Source organism: Hemiscyllium ocellatum, chromosome 6 (assembly GCF_020745735.1).
Source record: "Hemiscyllium ocellatum isolate sHemOce1 chromosome 6, sHemOce1.pat.X.cur, whole genome shotgun sequence".
Classification (NCBI taxonomy): Eukaryota; Metazoa; Chordata; class Chondrichthyes; order Orectolobiformes; family Hemiscylliidae; genus Hemiscyllium; species Hemiscyllium ocellatum.
The window spans coordinates 59,316,655-59,340,165 of NC_083406.1; the positions used below are offsets into that span (position 1 = coordinate 59,316,655).

The 23,511-nt window shown below is 41.0% G+C and overlaps 1 protein-coding gene across 2 annotated transcripts in view; it reads right to left on the bottom strand.

Moving 5' to 3' along the window:
- Positions 1-23,511, bottom strand: part of tmem135 (transmembrane protein 135) — a 556,007-nt gene that overhangs the window by 80,358 nt on the left and 452,138 nt on the right. For both annotated transcript variants that reach the window (XM_060825966.1, XM_060825965.1), the window contains exon 7: positions 2,733-2,774. In XM_060825966.1, the coding sequence (XP_060681949.1) occupies positions 2,733-2,774 (42 nt within the window). The remainder of the gene's footprint in view (positions 1-2,732; positions 2,775-23,511) is intronic.

Consider the following 23,511-nt stretch of genomic DNA (forward strand, 5'->3'; position numbering starts at 1 on the left):
GCGGTCTTTATCTTCACTTAGGAATCAAGACTGTTTGACTCTTTCTCAGTGATTCCAGTATCGTGCTTGATTTGAGCCATAGGGAGAAGAGTCGGTGTAGATAAGTTTCTTCCTCTTCATGGATTAATCGTATATCGCTCAGTTTCAGGCCGTTTGGTCCAATGGCACTGTGCGCGTTCATCCCTCTTGATGGGTACCTCGACATCTTCTACCTCTAGGGGTTTCATCAAGGATCCGTCATTTACGTTCCCTGTATATGGGGCGTACTTATTGAGGTTTGATTTCTGGTTCAGTATTGACAATTTCTCACGGAAACATGCCTCCAGGCCCTCTTTTGAGAAAGGACAAGTGGATGAGGTCAGCACTCCCATGATCCTGCAAACTAGTTGGTGCCGGTTGGTTTTGTAGTGCTGCTGTATCGCTCTAAGCAGCGCTCTATATGCTGCCCATGTTTTCTTTGTCCCGGTGTTGTTACTGGTCTTTTTGTATTTATTAGCTTGGTCTTTCAGAGGCTTATTTTGTTTTTTTTCTGTCTCTCCCTACTATTCATTAGTAGGTTGATAATACTTTCCATCAGTCCTACCCCTAGGGTAAGTGTGTCCAGGTTGTTCCTCGCGCTCAAGAGCTCCTCAACTTGTGTTAGCTGGTCATCTATGTCCCTATGCTTAGAGATTGAGGCTGGTGTTCTGCAGCTGGCTCTTTGGCACAGGTTTGGATCATTGAAATTTTCCTGGACCTCTCCGCCTCGGATTCGTGCAAGTCATCGGTTATGCTTGACTTGTTTGGGTTTGGACCTTCGTCAGGGTGTTTGCGAGGTTTGTGCTTGGGTGTTTTCATTTTAAGGATGTTGACAATCGATTTATTCATGAATTTGCATCCTGCAAATCTCACTTCTAGTTCCCTCAGGAGTGCTATCTCCTCCTGTGACTATACGCAATCACTTCTCCCTGGTCGAGTGCAGTTTTGAGGAGATTTTCATTCCATAGAATAGGATGTTGATGCCTCTCGTGTTGACCAAGTCTCGCCTGAATTGTAAACCATTGGTTACATGCGCTGCATGCAAAGTCCCCTGTTGGAGGGGATTTCTTACATTTGCATTTGGGGTAATGGCAGGAGATTGCGTGGTACTTTCCTGCTTTGTCACAGCATTAACATTTTGTTCGAATGTTCTTAATTTTGTGCACCTTAGTCATATGGGGTGGCACAGTGGCTCAGTGGTTAGCACTGCTGCCTCACAGCACCAGGGTTCCAGGTTCAATTCCAGCCTTGGGTGACAGGCTGTGTGGAGTTTGCACATTCTCCCAGTGTCTGCGTGGGTTTCCTCCAGGTGCTCTGGTTTCCTCCCACAGTCCAAAGATGTGCAGGCCAGGTGAATTGGCTATGCTAAATTGCCCGTAGTGCTAGCTGCATCAGTCAGAGGGAAATGGGTCAGTGGGTTACTCTTCGGAGAGTCAGTGTGGACTTGTTGGGCCAAAGGGCCTGTTTCCACGCTGTAAGGAATCTAATCTAATCTGGATCTTAAACAGGCTCACCATGGGGAAGATAGTGTCGCAATCCTAGCAAAACAGCCCGTCGATGGGGTGATGGATTACTACCTCCGGGACAGACATTCTGACATATACTGGTTCGATCATAACTCCTCCTATAAAGGCAATTGCCTTGGTTATCATATCACCAGTCTTGGTTTCAGTCTCTTCAGCCATATGGTCTGTGCCCTGTATCGAAATGTGATATCTCTTGTTGTTGAAGGTTTGGGTAGTTATGCTTATCCCATCTAGAGATGGGCCGCCCACACAGTTCCTTCTCTAACGTATCTATCTCATCTACTGGATGAACGGGCTCCCTGGCAGGGGTGGCCAGCTCAGTTCCATGTAGAGCAGGAGGTATCATCTCAAGACCGCAGTCTCCGTTTGAATCGAGATGGATCTTGTTGCCGGTTTTGTTGAGCAGGCACATTTACAACCTAATGACTTAACGCAGCTTGCAGTTGTGGACAAGGCTGCAGGGAGGTTGTTTATCCGGGACACTTCCTAGCCGGACTGTTCCGTTGAAAATGGAAAACTCATGACTTTTGAAAGCCATACCGAGGTATCCGATCTGCGTGGACCACGGCCATCTCACACTTTTCCTCAGTCGTTTTGTCACTCAGCAGCCAAGACTACCGAGCTTACCAGCAGGGCCAACGAGGAGGCACGACACCAACTATGTGCCAAAAATACGTCAAAACGTCATTGTTACTCCCGCATTAGGAAGAGCTGCTTTTACTTCCTGCAAAAAGAATGCCATCAGTCTGACATTGTACAAATACAACCAAGGGAGAAAGTGAGGACTGCAGATGCTGGAGATCAGAGTTGAGAGTGTGGGGTCAGGCAACAGCAGGTCAGGCAACATCCGAGGAGCAGGCGAACTGACATTTCAGACATATGCCCTTCATAATAGTATGAATAGTTTGGGAAACTTAGTTGGCATGGACGTGTTGGTCCAAAGGGTTTGTTTCTGTGTTATGTGACTCTATAACTAATTCAGCAATAGCTATACACAGGTCTTGATCATCTTTATTTAATAATTGGTGTCATTCAGGTTGTACAATCCTGAAACTGGAACAGAAGCTATCCATAATACAAAGCTTCTTTGTAAACTTATATGTAACTAGATTTATGTTTATTGTTTAGTCTTGTGAGCAAAAAAAATGAACAAATAAAATTTAGAAAATTCACATTTGATCTACTTACTTGAGTGCTGAGAAAGCAAATCCCTTGAGGCCATCTTTGCATCTGGAAAACAAATGTCACTTGATTCTTACGTGCAGTTAAAACTGCCATAAAGCATGTACATTCTGCTGTAATGTCTGGTGACTTATATTCTTTTACATACTGTTTTCAGCAAAGAAACCACCATTCAGCCCAATAGGTCCAAGTTCCATGTGACTTCCCTCCAATCATTCTTTCTCAAATCTCATCAACATAACTATTCTGCTCCTTTTTCATTTTTCTGTTCAATGTTTGGGTAAAAAAAGTTCCCTTGCTAAAGTCCCTATAGGAATTATTATTAGTAAGTACTCTATATTTGGGGTAAAGGGTAAAACAGAATGAAAAAAAGCTAAAATTTCTACCTTTGATCTCCATTTCTTTAAACTTCTGCTGGAAAGAACATATCAGAGAAAGGTGGCAACAACAATGTCAAATCCAATATCGGATCTCAAGGTGGATTACAGGCAGACAACGTAAACTGGAGCCCACACCTGAACCTACTCTCCCCTAAGCCACATACTTCAAAGCTCCTAGGACTGAAGGGATCATACCTCAGCTGGATTCAATGTCTTCAGGTAAAGAACAGGGGAGAAAAGAGAAAATAGAAGTTTCAGGGAAAAATGGGAAAGTAGTGTAACTACTAATATACAGAAATTTACCAGATCATACATTGCAATCTTCTGCAAATTCAGTTAGCAACTGCCTACAAGGTGAAAGGAATGGAGGTCACTGATTTTCTTGAGATAGAGCTGATGGCAAAATCTGACAAAGTTGTTATGGCACAGAAAGAGACCATTTGGCTCATTGTGCCTTACCAACTCTTTAGTCGAACATCATTAACCCGTGCTAATCTCCTGCATTTTTTGTTCCATACATTTCAACACTATAATCATCCAATGTTCTCTTGAATGCCTAATTCAATTCAGGCAATGCATTCCATACTACATTAATTTTCAGTGTGAAAATATTTCTCACGAACACTTTTGCTTCATTTGCACATCATTTTAAATATATATGCTCTTGTTCCTCTTCTCTAACCATCCCGCTCACAATTTTAAAAACCTGTGTCAAATCTTGTCTTAGCCTTCTTCCTTCCAAGGAGAACAGTGCCAATTTCTTCTATCAATCCTCATAATGGAAGCTTCACACACCTGGAACTAGTTCTGTAAATCACTTTTGCTCTCTCTCCAATGTATTCACATCATTCCAATAATGTGGCACCACAACTGTAAACAAAGCTCCAACGGAGGCCTAACAAGTGTCTTGTACAATTTCAACATCATCTTTTTGTAATCTATGCTCCTATTAATAGATTTGAGGATATTGTATTCTTATTAACTGCACCTGTCATGCCACCTTCAATAATCTGTGAGACGTTTATTCCCAAGGTCACTTTGCTGCTGCACTCCCTCCAGAAAATACCCTCTATTATATTCAAACAAAGAAATGCAGATCAGAAACAGAAATTGCTGGAGAAACTCAGACCTGGCATCATCTATGGAGATAAAGCAGAGTTAACATTTTGAGTTTAGTGAGCCTTCTTCAGAGCCTTCTTATTTTGTATTGTCTTTCAATGCTCTCCCTACTGAAGTGCAGTACATCATACTTCTCTGCATTGAACCTGTCACCAATTACCCACTCCAATAGCTTGTCAATGCCGTTTCAGAGTTACATATTGTCCTCCCCACAGTTTAGAAATCTTCCAAGTTTCAGGTCATCTGCAAAGTTGTCCCCTGCACACCAAGATCCTGAGTGTTAACACAGATCAGGAAAACCAAGGGTCCCAGTACTGACCCCTGGGGAACTCCACTAATAAACTTTCTCCAGCCTGAAAACTATCCATGATCATTACTTTCTATTTCCTATCAATCAGCCAATTTGTATCCATATTGTCAATGTCTCTTTTGTACATGACACATAAGTTTCGTCACAAATCTTGCTTGGTGCTGGATCAAATGCTTTCTGAAAATCCATGTATACCACATCAACTGCAATACCCTATCAGGACTCTTACTTCTTCAAAGAATTCCAGCAAGTTAGTTAAACACAATTTGCCCTCTAAGAATCCATGCTGATAATTCCTAATCAATGTACCTTCTTCTATGTGACGACTAATTCTATCCCAAATAACTGTCTCTAGAAGCGTCCCACCACTGATGTTAAAGTGACTGGTCAGTAATTGTTTGGATTCTCCTTACACACTTTCCTAAACCAGACTGTACTGTTCAAAATTCTCAAATCCTCCCAGAGTCCAGCAAAGACCAAAAGATCTTGGCCAGTAACCCCTGCAATTTCTACCCTCAGGCCCTTCAAAATACTTGGATGCATCTCACCCCGTCCTGGGGTCTTATCAGCTTTAAGTACCAACAGTAAATTGAAGACACTTCCCTTCTTAATTTGCACCCTTCTAATGACAGAGTTTCCTCTCTGTCACCATGGCCTTGGCAGTATTCTCCATTTTTGTACAGACAGAAGCAAAGTATTAATTTAACATCTTAGCCATTCTCCCTGCCTTCAGACATAAATGCCTTTATGGGCCTTACCCTTCCTTTAGCCACTCTTTTACTATTTATGTGACTTTGGAATTCCCCTTTATGTTAGTTGTTAGGTTTTTCCCATAATTCCTGTTTGCTTCTCTTATTTACTTTTACACCTGCCTCTAAACCTTCATATTTTTCTTGGTTCTCAATCATAATTTGTCACACTCTGTCATATATTTTTTCTTCTTCTGCTAATCTCAATCTCCTTTTGTCATTCATGCAACTCCAGACATTTTTTTGTCCAATCTTTTCCATTTGAGTTCTTGCTCCATCTCTGCCAATTAAGTTTTCTTATTTTGGATTGTTGCATGTCATTTTCCAATATCATGTCGAACCTTATGATATAATTACTTTTGCCTCCCATAATTCCCTGGGACAACTGATCCACTTGGCCCATGTCATTTCCAAGGACCAAGTCTAAAAGTGCGTTCTTTCTTGTTGGACTGGACAAACACTGATGTAGGAAACTCTCCTGAACACTTGGCCCGCCACCAGTATCCCTGGTCTATATATGAGTAACTGAATTCCCTTGATATTCTATAATGTTGCCATTTCTCTGTAATTTCTCTGCAGATTTGTTCCTCTTCATACTAGTTGGTGGTCTACAGATCGCAGAGTAATGTAATTGTAACCTTTTTATTCTTTAGCTCTAGCCAAAATGGCTCTACCCTTCAATCCTCAGACATCTTCTTTCTCCAGCACTGCAAAAACCCTCTCCAATCAATACTGCTTCCTTTTTCTTTTCCTCCCTTTTCACCTTGCACCTAGGACTATTTAATTCACAATCTTCCTTGAGCCAGGTTTCTGTTATTGCCACATCATATTTTCACATTGCAATCTACATCTGTAACTCCCAACTTTATTCGTTATACATTTACAAATATGCATACTAACTCTGTTTTAGACCATTTCTTACATTTTACTCCAACTTCACATATTATTTTGCTATTCTCTATGCTAGTGCCAGCTGTATTTTGCAAAACCTAGTAGTCTGGTCTACTGTTTTCTCTTGGCTCCCCAATTCCTGCCAAGTTAATTTGAAGCCCTCCCAACAGCACTAGCAAAACCACTTTGCAAGAAACTCAGTCCCAGTCATGACAGGGGACAATGTGTTGGAGAAACTTGGTGGTGAACTGAGAAACCTGATTTCAAGCTTTTACTTAATACTAAATTTACCTCTAACATGCAACATTATTTTGTTAGGGGGCAATGATAGCACTTCCCTAACAGTTCAATAATCTTGGAGGTATAGTTTCAAGTCCCACCACAATGGTTAATGACAGTTAAATTCAATTAATAAATGGTGACAATAAAATTAGTCTTAGTAACAGTGATTATGACAACTGATATTAATTGTTGTAAAATTCTATCTGGCTCACAAATGCCTTTAAGGGAAGGAAATCTGCCATCTCTAGCCAGTTTAGTGAGAACACCAGACCCATTGCAATGTATTTGTTTTTTAACTGCCCTTAAGAACAGACTAACTGCTCTGAAGAACAATAGAGATTGCTAGCAGCAACCACATCCCTACAAAGAATACAGCAAAAAAATTTACAATTATCTGCCTAAAAATGTTGCATTTGCTGACACTGATGCAATGACTCACAAATGTGCATACTTCAGGGGACACAGCCAGACTGGGGAAGAAAAGATTAGGGTTGAGGCATGAGAGTGGTGTGTGGTGGGGAAATGAGCGATCTGGATGGTGGGAAGAGAGAGAGAGGTAGACAAATGATCGGGACTTTGGGGAAGGGAGACATTGGTACAGCGAGGGTGAAGAGACTGCGACATAGTAAACAGGGTGGTCAAGAGATTGGGATTGTAGTGAAGCATTCAGGGGGACCTGGGATGGGAAGAGGGTGGGATTTTTGAGATCTGGGAGAGAACTAGAGGGGTGGTTTTGGTGGGCCTTAAGAGGAGCCTAGAGGCCAGGAGGCTATCTCCCTGTTCGTATCCCTTCTGGCTCCTGGGTCCCTCTTCTGATCCCTTCTTATAGTGGGAATTCCTCACCACCCACTATCGACATCCAACATCACTCTCCCCACCAGCCCCCATCCAGCATCCAGATCAGTAAGCTTCGCAGAGTCAGGAAGGCGTGATCACAACAGGAGTGAGACATAACCTGAGTGTATAATTCAGGGAATTTGGAGGTAGCATGGTAATTTGGTGCAGTGAGGAAAAGTGCTTTTCAAGCCTCATAATTTGTAAGTTTTTTTTAACAGGATGAATTTTAGCCTAAGATTAGGGACCCAGGACAAAACAGTGACATCACAGGTCAATCATAGATTCATTGGTCGGTGTTAGCTACTAATTTGACTATAATAGAATGAATTTTAAAAATCTGAAAGTAATCATGTTCCTGGCTAGGCAGCACTTATTGCCCACTCCTAATTGCCCAGAGAGCAGTTAAGATGCAACCACATTGCTGTGGGTCTGGTGTCATATGTAGTCCAGATCAGGTAACACCGACCAGGTAACACCAGGGCAGTTTCCTTCCCTAAAGGACATTAGCGAACCAGATGGGTTTTTTCGACAATCAATAATGGATTCATAGTCATCATTAGACTCTTGATTCCAGATATTTATTGAATTCAAATTCCACATCTACCGTGGCAGGATTCAAACCTGGTCCCCAGAACATTACCTGAATCTCTGGATTAACAATCTAGCAATAATACCATTAGGCCATCACCTCCTCACTAAAGATTGATGGTAAATAAGGGAAATATTCACAGGCTACCAACAGAACAGGCTACCAACAGAACAGGCTACCAGTAAGACAGTTTTAAAAAGCAAATCAGATCATAGTGACCACATCTGTAACCAGTGTTGGTTGCTTAGGAAATTTGGCACAGAGTTGATAAGTTGGAATCAAAGCTTTCAACATGGTGATACATCAGGGAAGGGGAGAGTTACTTGGGCATTGTTTCAGGAGGCAGTCACCCATTTTAAATTAACTATCTCAAATTCAGTCAGTAGTCAGGGACAGGAAGTGTGACTAGAAGTGAGACATACACAGGGATTCAGGAGGTAGTGCTGAAGGAGCCTCAGTCCTTGAGGTTATCAAACAGGTTTGAGATTCTTGCATTCTGTGTGGACAAGAGTGGAAGCTATAGGAAGAATGAGCAAACTGACCATGGCATTGTGGTATCGGGAGGTATTCAAGACAGGAAAGAAAAGAGAAATGTAGTTGAAATTGGAGATAGTAGAGTCTGAACTCTTGACACTGCTCTTTGTAGCCAGGATTGAGAGTCCTGAAGGATTTGTTGCCTGCCTGGGTGAGGATATCCCATCCAGGTTGAAGAGGAACTTGGAGTAGGAGAGGAAAGATCCACATGTTGTGGCCCACCAATATTATATGTTGAAAGAGGAAAGAGCTTCTGCTGAAGGATTATGGGCAGTTGGGGCTAAATTAAAAGCAGAAGCAAAAAAGATAATAATCTCTGGATTACTACCTCAGCCATAAGCTAATTGGCACAGGGTCAACAAGATTAAGGAGGTAAACATGTGGTTCAAAGATTGGTGTGGGAAAAATAGATTTGAATTCAAATGATATTGGCACCAGTACTGGGGAATGAGTGAGCTGTTCCAATAGGCTCCACCTGAATTATGCTGCGACTAGAATCCTGGTGAATTGCATAACTGGGGCTGCGGACAGTGCTTTAAACTAAATAGTTGGGAGGTGGGGTGGGGGGAGGTTGACCGAATTGCAGGCAACATTACATAAACAGTTAAGTGAGGCAAGGCTTAGCAGAGAGTATTAAAGTTGCCAAAACAAATAGAAGGGGTCAGGAATCTAAATTTGCGAACAGCAGATGAGGAGAAAACTATCAGAAGGGGGCAGTCATTGCAGGGTATTGTACTGAAATTCATACAAAACAAGGTGAATTAGCTTATAGTACAGATTGAATTTGGCATTGTGGGTATCATGGCAGCAAGGGGATCAGGGCTCGGAACTACATATCCAATGATACACATTCTATCAAAAGGACAGGTAGTTGAGCAGAGGGCGTGAGGTTGCCTTGTTAGTGAGAAATTAAGATAGCAAGAAGTGATATGGAATTGGAAGGTATAGAATCTATGTGGGTAGAATTGAGTAACTGCAAAGGAAAAGATACCCTGTTGGGAGCTGTGCACAGGCATCTGAGCAGTAGTCAGGATATGGGGATAAAAATAAATAAGGAGATAGTAAAGGCCTGTAAGAAACATGATTACAATAATCATGAGGATTTCCAATATGCAGATGACTGGGGAAAATCAGGTTGGTGGCAGATCCCAAGAAAAGGAATTTGTGGAATGTCTACGAGATGACTTTTTGGAGCATCTTGTGATATAACCCACAAGGGAACAGGCAATTCTGGATTTGGTGATGTGTAATGTGGTAGACCTGATTAGGGAGATAAGGTGAAAGAACTCAGCAGGGTGGCTCAGTGGTTAGCACTGCTCCCTCACAGCACCAGGGTCCCAGGTTCGATTCCAGCCTCAGGCAACTGTCTGTGTGGAGTTTGAACATTCTCCCTGTGTCTGTGTGGGTTTCCTCCGGGTGCTCTGGTTTCCTCCTACAGTCCCAGGTGAATTGGCCATGCTAAATTACCCATAGTGTTAGGTACATTAGTCAGAGGGAAACAGGACTGGGTGGGTTACTCTTCGGATGGTCGGTGTGGACTTGTTGAGCTGAAAGGCCTGTCCCTACACACTGTAGGGAATCTAATATTAAAAAAAATCCTAGGCTGGCAGTGACCGCAATATGATAGAATTAACCCTGCCTTTGACAGAAAGAAGCTGGAATCAGATGTAACAGTATTATAAGTGAGTAAAGGTTCAGTCATTCCTCTTTTTTGTTGGAAAAGGACTTTTCTTTTCCTGAGAACCCCCCCCCCCCCCAAAGAATGATGAAATACACGACTGCAGAGCTCGCTTAAAAATAGGTTAAAGTGGTTAAAAATATTGTTGATTTCTGTTATTACTTATTTTTTGGCACAGATAGGAACAATTGTGATTCGTGATTTCACAGATACAGACGATTTATGATACCTGCAAATACATGAGGCAGGAGTTGGCCAGAATTGATTGGAAGCGAAGCCTAGCAGGAAAACAATGAAGCAGCAATGGCAGGAGTTCCTGGGGTAACTCAAGAGGCCGAGTAAAAATTCATCCCAAGGAGGAAGAAATATACCAAGGGAAAAAAATAAGGCAACTATGGCTGACAAGGGAAGTCAGGGAAAGCACAAAAGCACAAGAAAAATTATACAATGTGGTGAAAGTTTGTGGGAAGCCAGAGAATTAGGAACCCTTTAAAACCTAGCAGCGAATAACTAAGAAAGTACTAAGGGGGAGAAGATGAAATATGAAATACAAACCATCTAGGAATATAAAAGAAGATTTCAAGAGTTTTTTAAAAAAAAATTAAAAGGTGAGCAAGAGGCAAGAGTGGACAATGGACTGACAACTGGGTAGTAGTAATGGGAAATAAAGAAATGGCAGTGAAACTGAGTAGGTAATTTGTGACAGTCTTCACTGTGGATGACACCAGTAGCATACGAAAACTTCAAGAGAATCAGGTTTAGAGGTGAGTGCAACAATCACCATTAACGAGAAGGTGTTGAAAAGCTGAAAGGTCTGAAGATGGATGAATCACCAGGATCAGACGGACTACACCCGAAGGTTCTTAAGGAGATAGAGACAGGAGGAGATTGTAGATCATTGTGGTGATCTCTCAGGAATCATTGGAATCAGGGAAGGTCCCAGAGGATTGAAAAATGGCTAACAGAAAGGGAGACTGAAGAAGGGAACTACAGACAGGTTAGCCTGACCTCAGTAAAAATTGAGAGTCCATTATGAATGATGAGCTTGCAGAGTACGTGGAGGTGCATAGTAAAATAGGGTTGAGTCAGCACAACTCCATCAAAGGGAGATCATGCCTAACTAATCCATTAGAATTATTTGAAGAGATAATAAGCAAGTTAGACAAGGGAAATCTATTGGATGTGATCTATTTGTATTTCCAAAGGCCTCTGAGAAGGTGTGGGACAGGAGGCTGCTAAGTACAATAAGAAATCATGGTGATAAGGTACTGTGAATAGAGGATTGGCTGACTGAGAGAAAGCAGACAGTAGAGATAAAGGGTTCTTTTTCAGGAGAAAATGCGTTGCTGGTTAAAGCACAGCAGGTCAGGCAGCATCCAAGGAATGCAGCCAAAGACTAACAAGTTCTGCAACTACTCAAAGTACATTAACTATCAGAATGAAGGAACTGACAGCATTGTTGGAAACAGTAAGGACTGCAGATGCTGGAAGCCAGAGTCAATAGATGGGAAGCTAGAAAAGCACAGCAGGTCAGACAGCATCCGAGGGCATTGTTGCTAAGTTTGCAGATGATACAAAGATAGGTGGAGAGGTAGATGTGTTGAGAAAACGGGAAGGCTACAGAAGGACATGGACAACTTAGGAGAGTAGGCCGAGAAGTGGTAGATGGCTTACAATATGAGTGTGAGGTCATGCACTTTGTAGTCGAGAGTGTGTTGCTGGAAAAGCACAGCAGGTCAATCAATAATTTGGGCATAAGCCCTTCATCAGGAATGCTCATTCCTGATGAAGGGTTTATGCTCGAAATGTCGATACCCCTGCTCCTCGGATGCTGCCTGATCTCTGATCCCCAGCTCTCCCTTTCTCCTTCATGTACTTTGTAGGAAGGATTGAGGTGCAGGTTACTTTCTGAACAGAGAAGGCTTTGGAAATCTGAAGCACAAAAGGACTTAGTAGTTCTAGTCCAGTATTTTCTTAAGGTTAACATGCAAGAATGATCCTAGGGATGAAGGACTTGTTGTAGAAGGTTGAGGACTCCATGTCTCTACTCGATGGAGTTTAACAGGATGAGGGTTTTTTTTAGATTAGATTATTTACAGCGTGGAAACAGGCCCTTCGGCCCAACAAGTCCACACCAAACCGCTGAAGCGCAACCCACCCATACCCCCACATATACCCCTTACCTAACACTATGGGCAATTTAGCATGGCCAATTCACCTGACCCGCACATCTTTGGACTGTGGGAGGAAACCGGAGCACCCGGAGGCAACCCATGCAGACACAGGGAGAACGTGCAAGCTCCACACAGTCAGTCGCCTGAGGCGGGAATTGAACCCAGGTCCCTGGCGCTGTGAGGCAGCAGTGCTAACCACTGTGCCACCGTGCCGCCCATAAATTTGGTATTTGGTTCTGGTTGAAACTTACAGAAAATTGAGAGGCCTGGATAGAAGGAGAGACTAGGACCCAGAGACAGTCCTTTAGAAAGGAGATGAGGAGGAATTTCTTTAGCCAAGGTGGTCAATCTATGGAACTAATTCTGCTCCTATGTTTTATCCCTCTTGACATCACCCCATCCTGTCCCCATCACCACCCCCATCCCATATCCGGAATCCCTTTCCCCTCACCCCATCCCTCTCCCCTATCAGCTCCCGTCCCATGCCCAGCATGCTTCTCCCCACCATCCCTCCATCCCCATCCCCATTCCCATTCCCATTCCCCCACCTACCCCCAACCCCTCTTCCTACCCCTGGAGTCCACTTCAAAATTGTGCACGCTTCACTAAATATGCATAGTAATGCACTTGCACATGATGTCACATGCAAAATTAATGTGGTCATGTCAATGTATTTTGCAATGAGTACACATGCTTAGTTGCCTGCAGTTGTCTGTCAGCAAACACTACCACTTACAAATAGAATCAGCTGTAGAAACTCAACAGAACTGGTATTATTACATTTGGTATGTTAACTTCACTTCGCTTTCAACAAGTAGATAAGATTACTTATAGTGTGGCAACAGGCCCTTCAGCCCAACAAATCCACACCAACCTGCCGAAGCGCAACCCATCCAGACCATTCCCCTACTTTTACTCCTTCACCTAATACTACAGGCAATTTAGCATGGCCAATTCACCTAACCTGCACATTTTTTTTGTGGACTGTGGGAGGAAACCGGAGCACCAGGAGGAAACCCATGCAGACACGGGGAGAATGTGCAAACTCCACACAGTCAGTCGCCTGAGGAGGGAATTGAACCCAGGTCTCTTGCACTGTGAGGCAGCAGTACTAACCACTGTGCCACCATGCCACCCAAAATTGAATTCAAAGTCCACCATCTACTGTGTCAAGGTTTGAACCCAGATCCCCAGAACTTTGGCTGAGTTTCCTGGATTAACAGTCTGGCAATAATACCAATAGGCCATTCCTTACCCTAAAGGACAAGCAATGCAGAGTCAGACGCCCCGGATGGGACTTGAACCCACAATCTCTAGCTTAGGAGGCCAAGGCCTTAACCATTAGGCCACAGGGAGCTTTTGCCTACCAAGCCTGCTGAGTTTATCTAATATTTTCTATTTTTATACAGATTACCAGCATTTGCAGAACTTAGCTTTTGTTCAAACATCTGCATCTTCCATTAACCACATCAGAATCATAGAAATCTTCCTTTAAATGTACTGAAGATACTTTCCTGAAATCAACCTGTCAGAATTTGTTATTGCACACCTCTGGAGCAGATGAGACTTGAACCTGGGCCTGTTGGATTAGAGGAAGGGGCATTGCCACAGAGTCACAAGAGCCCTTATTATATGTGGAGGATACTTTTAGCAGTGTCCTCCTCTTGTGTATCCTTAACTTTAATAATATAATAAACATGCCATTAACACTATCCTAATTTGGAACTGCAATCCCTTTACTATTGGAAATATACCTTTTTTGTGTCCCTGGTACTTGGTTGAAATTCTGGAGCTCCCTTGCTAACAGTACTGCGGTGTACCCACAGCTCCAAGAAACACACAGTTCAGGATGGAAGCGCCCGACCACTTTGTGAATCACAATTAATTATAAGTGCAATAAGAGCTGGTTTTTCTAGAGACGTTCATACTCTTAAAAACAAACAAAAACTTGCTCCCCAACCCATCCTACTGCAAAGCCAAATCTCACTCCCAATTTCCCAAAGGCATTCAATGCCCTTCAAATGTGATCCTTCCCATCTCCCCAACCACATCAATCCCCAATTTAATCTCTTCCACTACTGAGGTCTTCAATCTCTCCCTTCCCGACTCCCTCCAATTATTTTCCCCTCCAAATTCTACATATGCTTTTGATTTTCAGAAATATTTTGCATGGCTTTGTTTCCAAGTCACCCCTGACCACAACAGGTTCCTTATTTTGTAGCTTCCACTTGTACTTGACACCATTCAGCTCTCATTATCCACAACCTGTGATTCTACAAACACCCTAAAAACTGCTAATCATAAATGAGGTAGAACTTTCTCTAACTGAGTTCTTGAAAACTATAAACCATTTTAGTCAGTTCCCACCAAAGTTCCACAGTTTAACTCCGGCTACACCAACCCTTTCCCAGCTGTTGAGGCACACATTCACTGTTACGTTCTGTAGTATGTTGTTTCAGTTCTAATATATTCATCACTTAAACCTTTGATCTCTTCTGCAAAGGTTGCCACCTTTGTCTTTATTTCATCAGACAAACAGTGAAACTCCAGTCTAAGCTTGCAATATCTCAAATTTTAAATCTCCAGCACCATCTGTCAGCCCTCAGAGTTGTACGAAGGGTTTGGAGGGATATGGGCCAGGTGCTGGCAAGTGGGACTAGATTGGTTTGGGATATCTGGTCAGCATGGACAAGTGGGATTGAAGGGTCTGTTTCTGTGCTGTACATCCCTATGACTATGATTCTAATAGTCATTGCAGGTTGCCCTTCAGTTGACAATTAAACAATACAGATTATAATTTAATAACACAGTTTCAAAATCTCTGGATGTTCCACATTCAAAACAGATTTGAACTGAAGGCTCCAAAGTTTCCACGGCAGCTTTCCAGCCCAGGTTTTTGTTTGTCTCTGGAAGGAATTTCAATCCTATAATAATTGCTTTTTTGCTTCAAACTGGCTGCCAAAGGTACCAGGTTATAAACACACATATATCCACATTTATGTTAGGTTACTACTACAGAAAAGAAATAGTAAGTGAGTCTTACAAAAGAATGAACAGGTACAAGGTGCAAAATCTTAAAATAAGTGTTTATTTCAGAGAGCACAGGCACTCAAAAGGTTACATTTTGAGCCAAATTTAATATACACTAGCCACAAGTGAAAATTTCACATCTTTTCAATATGCAAGAGCAAACTGGCAAGTGATAAAATTGTTTTGCTGATGTATAACTGGGGGAAATGAAATGTCGACAAAGAATCTTGATTTAAAATATGAATATTACATTATATTCAATATTAATTTTGAAACTACATTTCAGAAGTGAATTTATTTCATTAACTTGCCATTTGATTGCTTAATGTAATACTCCAATTTGCCTAAAGAGGTCCTCAATCTACTCTTGTTCACTTTGTACAATTCCATGGTTTGAAATAAATTATTTCAATACACTGTAAATTTTGCATTAATCTCTACCAAAAAAGGACCTCAATTGTTATTTAACCTTTCTTTTTAACTGTGGCTTCAGATAAAACAATCTTTGCATTATATTTATTTTACTTAAAAGTGTTGTTCCTTTAGGCTTTTTTATATGAATAAAATGTATGGTTCTTTCTCATATAACATGTTCTACATGTTTGGTGAATGGAGAAGAAAGCTATGAAAATGTTCTCAGACCAGAAAGTGTTGGTGGGGCTGGTTAAACATGCAACAACAATAATATGGATTTAATCTGTAATCATACATGATCTAACGGGTCACAATATAAAAGCAATCACCAACCTGTCACCAACCTCTAATATCCTCAACCCCTGACCACCTCAGCCTATACTCTGCAATTACTTTTACAAACTGCATCAAGCTTTCTTGTCTTTCCAATAACAACCTGCACAAAACCTATTTATTTGACCAAGTCCTCAATCATCTGTCCTAATAGTTCCTTCTTCAGCTTGTTGTCAATTTTTGTCTCATTACACTCCTTCCTTTTACTTTGTTGTGGCTTTCTTCTGGTAAGGACACCTTTTATATGAACAAAACTCACAAGACAGACAAAATGCCCATTTGGGGATCCTCTTAGCATATTTGAGCTTAGCCCTGAATTTTGACACATACCCTTATCTTCCCATGATCTTGTTGTTCAATCACTAGTTTCATCATCACCTGTCAATAGTTTGACCAACGTGCTTGAATTGCTGAGCATTCAACAGTGTAAATAGGGCTTCTGCTGCATTATGTAGCAAGTTATGGTTTTATATGCATCTCCAATGAAATATTGCAATTAGATACAGGGAATGAAATAGTCAGAACAAAAGGTCTTCAATAATAATGATATAAACGCAACAGAAACACCCACCAACTAAAAACGTATTAGAATGACAAAAGAAACATGCAGATTCCCGATGACTGAGAGTAATATTTGATACGGAAGTGAACCAGACAATCAGGAAGTCACCAGGTTTGAACTCATGCCAAGGGAGCTGTTCTCAGCTCATGCTTAAATGTGGCTGTTACAATTTTACCAACATCTCTAAACTAGGAACAGGAAACAAAACTTAGCCAGTGTCTATTGTCAGATAGTGTACTTTCCTGCACAAACTTTAGGAAAATGAAAATCTACATTGCTACGTTTCTGAAAATCTTTCCTTATATTGAACAATAAGGCCAAAGGAAATTAAGTGTATACCTTTTGTTTGGAAGGAATGGGTGGAATCAACCCTAGAAATTTGAATGACTCAGTTATTCTTTAGTGATCAGCATCTAGAAATTGAAATGATTTCTCAAACAATCTTGGTGGATCAATTTTTTCAAGCAATTTCAAGCATTGCTGTCAAGTAATGTATTGATGCAGTTAAAGGACTGTTAGGAATTCAGGCTCATTGACATTGGTACATCACATTTAAATTATTTGTTTTGAAGGGTTCTTCTTTCATCAGCAATAGTTGGGAAGGTGCAGACAGGTTTTTGCAGACGCAAGGCAGATAAAACCTAACACAGCTGTGATACATTTGGTAGGAAGAATGAGAAGAAGTATTATGAAAACCTTGGTACAGTTTTAAACAGAGTGCAGAAGTAGAAAGAAATGTGATCATAAAAGTATGTGCAATCATCTTTGAAGGCAGCAAGACAGGTTGAAAAGTTGTTGAGAAGCAGATGCACTCAGACTATTTTTAATAGAGACAGAGTATAAAATCAAGGAACAAATGCTAAATCTTTATAAACAAGTAAAGCAACATGGCCAATGCCCTGCTTTAGGAAGAAGGTTGAAGTCTCCTTAGCAGGAGAACTAAAATTATGCTAGTGATGAGGGACTTACGTTATATAGAGACTGCAGAAGTCGGGTTTATTCTCCTCTGAGCAGGGAAAGTTTAAAGGGGTTATAATAGAAATGTTCAAAATTCTGACTAGATTTGGGAAATAATAAAAAAACTTTTTCCATTGGCAGGAGGATCAGTAACCAGAGAGCTCATATTTCAGTGATTGGCAAAAGAAGTACAGATGATTGAAGATAGTTTTGATTTACAAAGTGAGTTGTAGCGATCGGAATTGCACTGCCAGAAAGGATAATAAAAGCAGATTCAACTGTAGCTTTCAAAATTGGACAGGTTCTTAAAGTGGAAAAATGAGAACTAGCTATTACGACAAAGCAGGATAATAGGATTAATTAGCTGGCTCTACTGAACAGGAGATGCTAGAGATCAGAGTCAAAACGTGTGGTACTGGAAAAGCACAGCTTGTCAGACAGCATCTGAGGGGCAGGAGAGTTGATGTTACGAGCATAACCTTTTCATTAGGAATTGGGGGAGGGGGCAAAGAGGCTGAGAGATAAATGGGAGGGGGGTGTGGGGCTGAGGAAAGGTAGCTGGGAATGTGATAAGTAGATGAAGGTGGAGGGTGATGGTGATAGGTCGGAGTGAAGGGTGGAGCAGATAGGTTGGAAGGAAGGTGGACAGGTAGGACAGTTCAAGAGGACATTGCCATGTTAGAAGGCTGGAGCTGGGATAAGGTGGGGGAAGGGGAAATGAGAAAAGTGGTGAAATCCACATTGATTCTGTATGATCAGAGGGTCCCAAGGCAGAAGATTAGGTGTTTTTTTCTCCAGTTGTCAGGTGGCTAAGATTTGGTGGTGGAGGCGGCCCAGGACTTACACCTCCTTGGCAGAGTGGGAGGGACAGTTGAAGTGGTTGGTGACAAGGCGGTGGGGGTTATTTAGAGTATGTGTCCCAGAGATGTTCTCTGAAATATTCCGCAAGCTGTCATTCTGTCTCCCCAATGTAGAAGAGGGTGAACGGTTGACACAATACAGTGGGCTGAATAGCCTCTTTCTGTGCTTTATCATTCTAAGAATCTATTTTTGAATTATAAGTTAGGATGTTGATTGATTTTGCATGCATAAATATAGCTAATATATTAAATGTACTCTCAGAAAGAGCACTACAACTAGAGTTCTCTCATGTTGATAGTTCAATGAATATAGATTCAAAAAGCAGAAAAATAATTAAGAATAAATTCTATAAACAGCACTTTTATATGAAAACAGAAAACACTGGAGAAACTCAGCAGTTTTGATGGGGACTATGGAAAGAGAGAAACAGTGTTAATGTTTTGAGTCCAAAGATTCTTCTTCAGTTCCACTAGCCATTTCCATGTACAGCAGAGGAAGTGGCCACTCAGCCCATTGTGTTTGCAATAGTCAACAAAGATCTGACTACACTAATCCTATTTTCCAGCTTTTAAGCCATGGAGCTGGAGGCTATGGCAACACAAGTGAATATCTAAACTCTGCTTAAATGTTGCGAGACTTTCTGATTCAATCGTCCTTTCTGCCAGTGAGTCCAGACCCCCATGTGGCAAGCTATGTGCAGTGTGGGCATACAAAAAGGCTCTAAGTGAATGCATGCTCAGACAGCAAGGGAGCAACTTCAAGATGCAACCTGGATCAATCCATCAGCTGGGTAGCTGTGCCTCTGTGCAGCCTTTCAACATTAATTGCCAGTGTGCCCTGCAATCTAAATCAATGCTTCCAGAGTGCATTGTCAGTGCATTAGAGAGATGTCAAAGTTGTGTTGGCTATGGCATCTGACATAACTCAATATCCATGGAGGAAGGGTGCATGAAGCCCGTTCTCCTGGATCATGCCTTGGACTGTAGTTTGGTTATTTGGAGTAAGCAGCAAGCCGAATCTGTAGGTTATAGACTCTGATTTCTATGTCAAGTTTTGCAACTGTCTCACTTTTATGTTAAAATAGGAGGGTGAATACCAACAAGACAATTTGTTCTGTCAACAAAGAATTTAACAACCAATAATCTCCCATAACTGACAAGTTGTTGCTATCTAAAAAGAAAATCATTATAATAGGTCACTCTCCAAAAGCATAAACGATGGAGCAAGTTGCTTCTGTATCGAAATGCACCTCTTTGATCTTCTCATCGGACAGTCCTCCTCGTCTATGCTCCTATAACACTTCACCCTATGTACTAACTGAATCACTGATGATCACAGTGCAATATACACAAATTTTGTAATTCCGATCAGTTAATTATAGTGAAACCTATTTATGAAAAATTGTTTGATTAAAAAGTTCTGATTCATGTAACAGTATCAAGTAGAAGAATATCTTAAGTAGAACAGAACACATTCTTTGGACATGAAGAAGACTACACAGAAATATTACAAAGCCTCCAGCACACCCCTTCTGAAAATTGCAGTTAAGCCACACCAAAGTCACATGAACCTTGGAAGAAACAATTAGGAGCCTCTAAACTATGACATTTAAACTACTAAGTATAAAAATACAAACGTTACATATAAAATTCTTAACAAGTGATTACTGATTTCTCTAAACTGGTTGCCTCTATTGTGCTTGGACCTATTAACACATCTCTGAACAAGTATGTTTGTCTTGTGCACATGATTCTGTGGTTAGGTGAATCTCTTAAATAGAAATTCCCAAAATGGGGGGAGAACCCCACTGCTGATTTACATGATTTCCTTTTTCATTTTAAATTTTTTCAACAGATTTTGTATCATTGAATAGGAAGTCTTCAAATCATTAAAATCTGTTTAAATCATAGCTATCACCCCATGACTGAATCTACTTGGGAAACTGTGCATCATAGATGTATCTACAAACCAGAAGGATTACCTGTTGCAGTAAATAGTCATCATAGTCCTAAAGGACTATAGAACTCTCATTAGAGAAAGGTGGTGGTTTAACCTGAGGGTCACTATACTTCAGGTGAGGGGTGAGGTTGAGAAAGAGAGTCCTTCATGGTGACCTCAGCTGGTACAGGAATTTAACTGTACTGTTTGTGTCACCCTGCTTCACAGTGCATCATAAACCAGCTGCCCAGTAAGACATAATTTAAATATGCTGGTTATGCATGTGAAAACACATATTAAAGATAATATAGCCGTGCCCATGTCTCGAACAACAACAATTGATATAAATTACAGAAATTCTAACACATTGTTCATTGTTTAAAAAGCTATACATACTAAATAAGTTGTTCCATCTACTGCATAGATTCTGGCAAAGAATGAGTGAAAATTAGAAAATAAACCCTGATAGTGTTGGAATGTGCTGAAGTCATAGGGAATGTGTAATATAACTAATTTATTTTAAGGGGCAGACCATTAATACATTCCAAATTTAGTATTTAAACAATAAGAACTAATACCTAAAGGGGAATAAAATGTGCAATCTGCAAACGAATCTCAAAGTTTCCTTCCTGGCAAGTAGCATGCATTTTTTTCTTCATGTATACAGTATCAACTTGTATTCTGGATTGTAAAATATGTTTTCTTTAACAAAGTATATATATTGTGACTGTTTAGAAATTCATCATAATGAATTACAGAAATTTTACATTACTGCAAAACTAACTGCCCTCTGGATATGTCTAAGCTATTTCCCTTAAACATCAGAACCACATAAAAATAACATGGATCAAGAGTCCTTTAGGTTCAGTTTTTAGCTTTCTTTGATCAAACAAAATATGGAAAATTACAGTAAATATGTTATCCTAAGTAAAATCTGGCTGTTCCTTCCTTCCTTTTATTTCCAGTCTTTCCTTTAGACATCTGAGGCAGTATTTAATGCCTTTCCATGTGACAAGTTTAGTTTAGAGGCATCAACTGTGTTAGGTGGATAACAGGTGGGGATCCTGCTACCCACCTGTCTCCTTCCTAATTAAGTCCGTGGTGGGATAGCCTACAGACAGCATCCCCTCTCCTGTCAATTAAGACTGTAAATGGTGCAATTAGTGTATACTTAAGAGTCTCATTCTATTGCTTATTAACCAGTGGCAGATGTAGAGCTTACCATGCAGGGGATATGGCGACCAGGAGTCACTTTCAGGGTTCAAGGCTGTGCAGTGACAGCACCCATTATGCTTCTTGCCAACTACCACTGCTCTTTTCCTCACCTTTTCTCACTATCCTTACCCTGTCGACCATTCTCCCACTCCCACTTTGCCCCAGATCTATCGAAGATCCTACTGATTGAGTGGGGATCACATATGTACCAGACACTGCCTCTCCAGTTTTCTTGCAACTCATAGAGCTGTCAGCCTCTGATTATCTGTCAGATCTCAACACGAGGGACATTTGCCCAAGGGGTCTGTTGACCAGAAGGTGGCCAAGCTATCTTTCGACATGCCTCGGAAGTACATGGTGCTATAGGTTTTCCCAAAATAAAGCAGTGCAGACTTTCATTAGCACTCCGGCTGGTGAAAAAGACTCCCATCACCTCCATTAAATTCTGCCAATACTCAGCCTTATTCATTAATACCTTAATGCCAGGCATTTCATTCATATTCTTAACCATAACATGGCTTTTTTACGACATTTATCAATACAATTGTCTCACGTCCAAAGGCCTACAGGAACCTATGAAAGCAAATTGCCCCACCACTGAATTGATAATATTGATCAAGATAATTTACATTAACCAAGAATGTCCATTAATTAAAAACTGCTCCCCTTCATTGTTCAAGCCTCATGTCAACATCCCAATGCATAATCAAGCTGAAGATCAAGAAGGTATCTTGACAAATATCCATGCTCTGCTGAGTTAACAGATCACAGCCACTGCTATGGTAGGGACATAAGAATTCTCCCCTGTAACCTTGAACTTTAGAATATAATAATATGCTGCCACAACTGCCATGGCTCTGTGCTATCCAGAATCACCAACATCAGATGAAGATACAACCATTCTCGACTGTGATACTCTGATATGGCAGCACTCAGACTTTAATTTCAAACATATTGAGTTATTTAAGTAACAGTGCATAAGAGAGCATAGTTATTTCTATTCTGGAATGGCAACGTACCAAATTTAAAAGAATTGAAGAATTGAATTAAAAGTGCTACAAAAACATATTTACCAAATCCCAATGAATGGGTCAATTAACATAATATCTATTAACCAGTAGGGAGAATAAGTACTTTAGAAAATATTCAAACTAATCCCACATTTTACAGTGAGTAGAAAAGAAACAGCACTCATTAATTCTTTGGAAAAAAGATGTCCAAGCTTTAGCGAGCTTTCAAGTACATAAGTAGGCCTGGGTTGTTAGACTTTAAATTTAATGTGATCATTTTAAAACTAACTTTACATTCACTGTAATGGAAGGGGAAGGTAATGACCTAGTGGTATTATCGCTGGACCATCAATCCAGATATCTTGGTAATGATTAGATTAGATTCCCTGCAGTGTGGAGACAGGCCCTTCGGCCCAACCAGCCCACACTGACCCTCCGGAAGAGTAACCCACCCAGACCCATTTCCCTCTGGCTAATGCACCTAACACTATGGACAATTTAGAATGGCCAATTCACCTGATTTGCACATCTTTGGACTGTGGGAGGAAACTGAGCACCCAAAGGAAACCCACACAGACACGGGGAGAATGTGCAACCTCCACACAGACAGTCGCCCAAGGTTGGAATCAAACCTGGGACCCTGGTGCTGTGAGGCAGCAGTGCTAACCACCGTGGTAATGTTCTGGGGACATCAAAAAGTCTGGAATTAACAGTGATTCCATTGTCAATTGTTGAAAAAAACCTCATCTAGCAATGTCCCTATCCCATGAAAGAATAGAGAAAAAAAAATCTAAACAAACTCTAGGAAGCCATTGTTATCTGAAAACAATAGTGTAGTTTCATTGAAAACAATGAAAACCTGATAGAAGGCATCTTGTATTAACCACATGAATTATCAAATTACTGCACAAGGTAACAACCA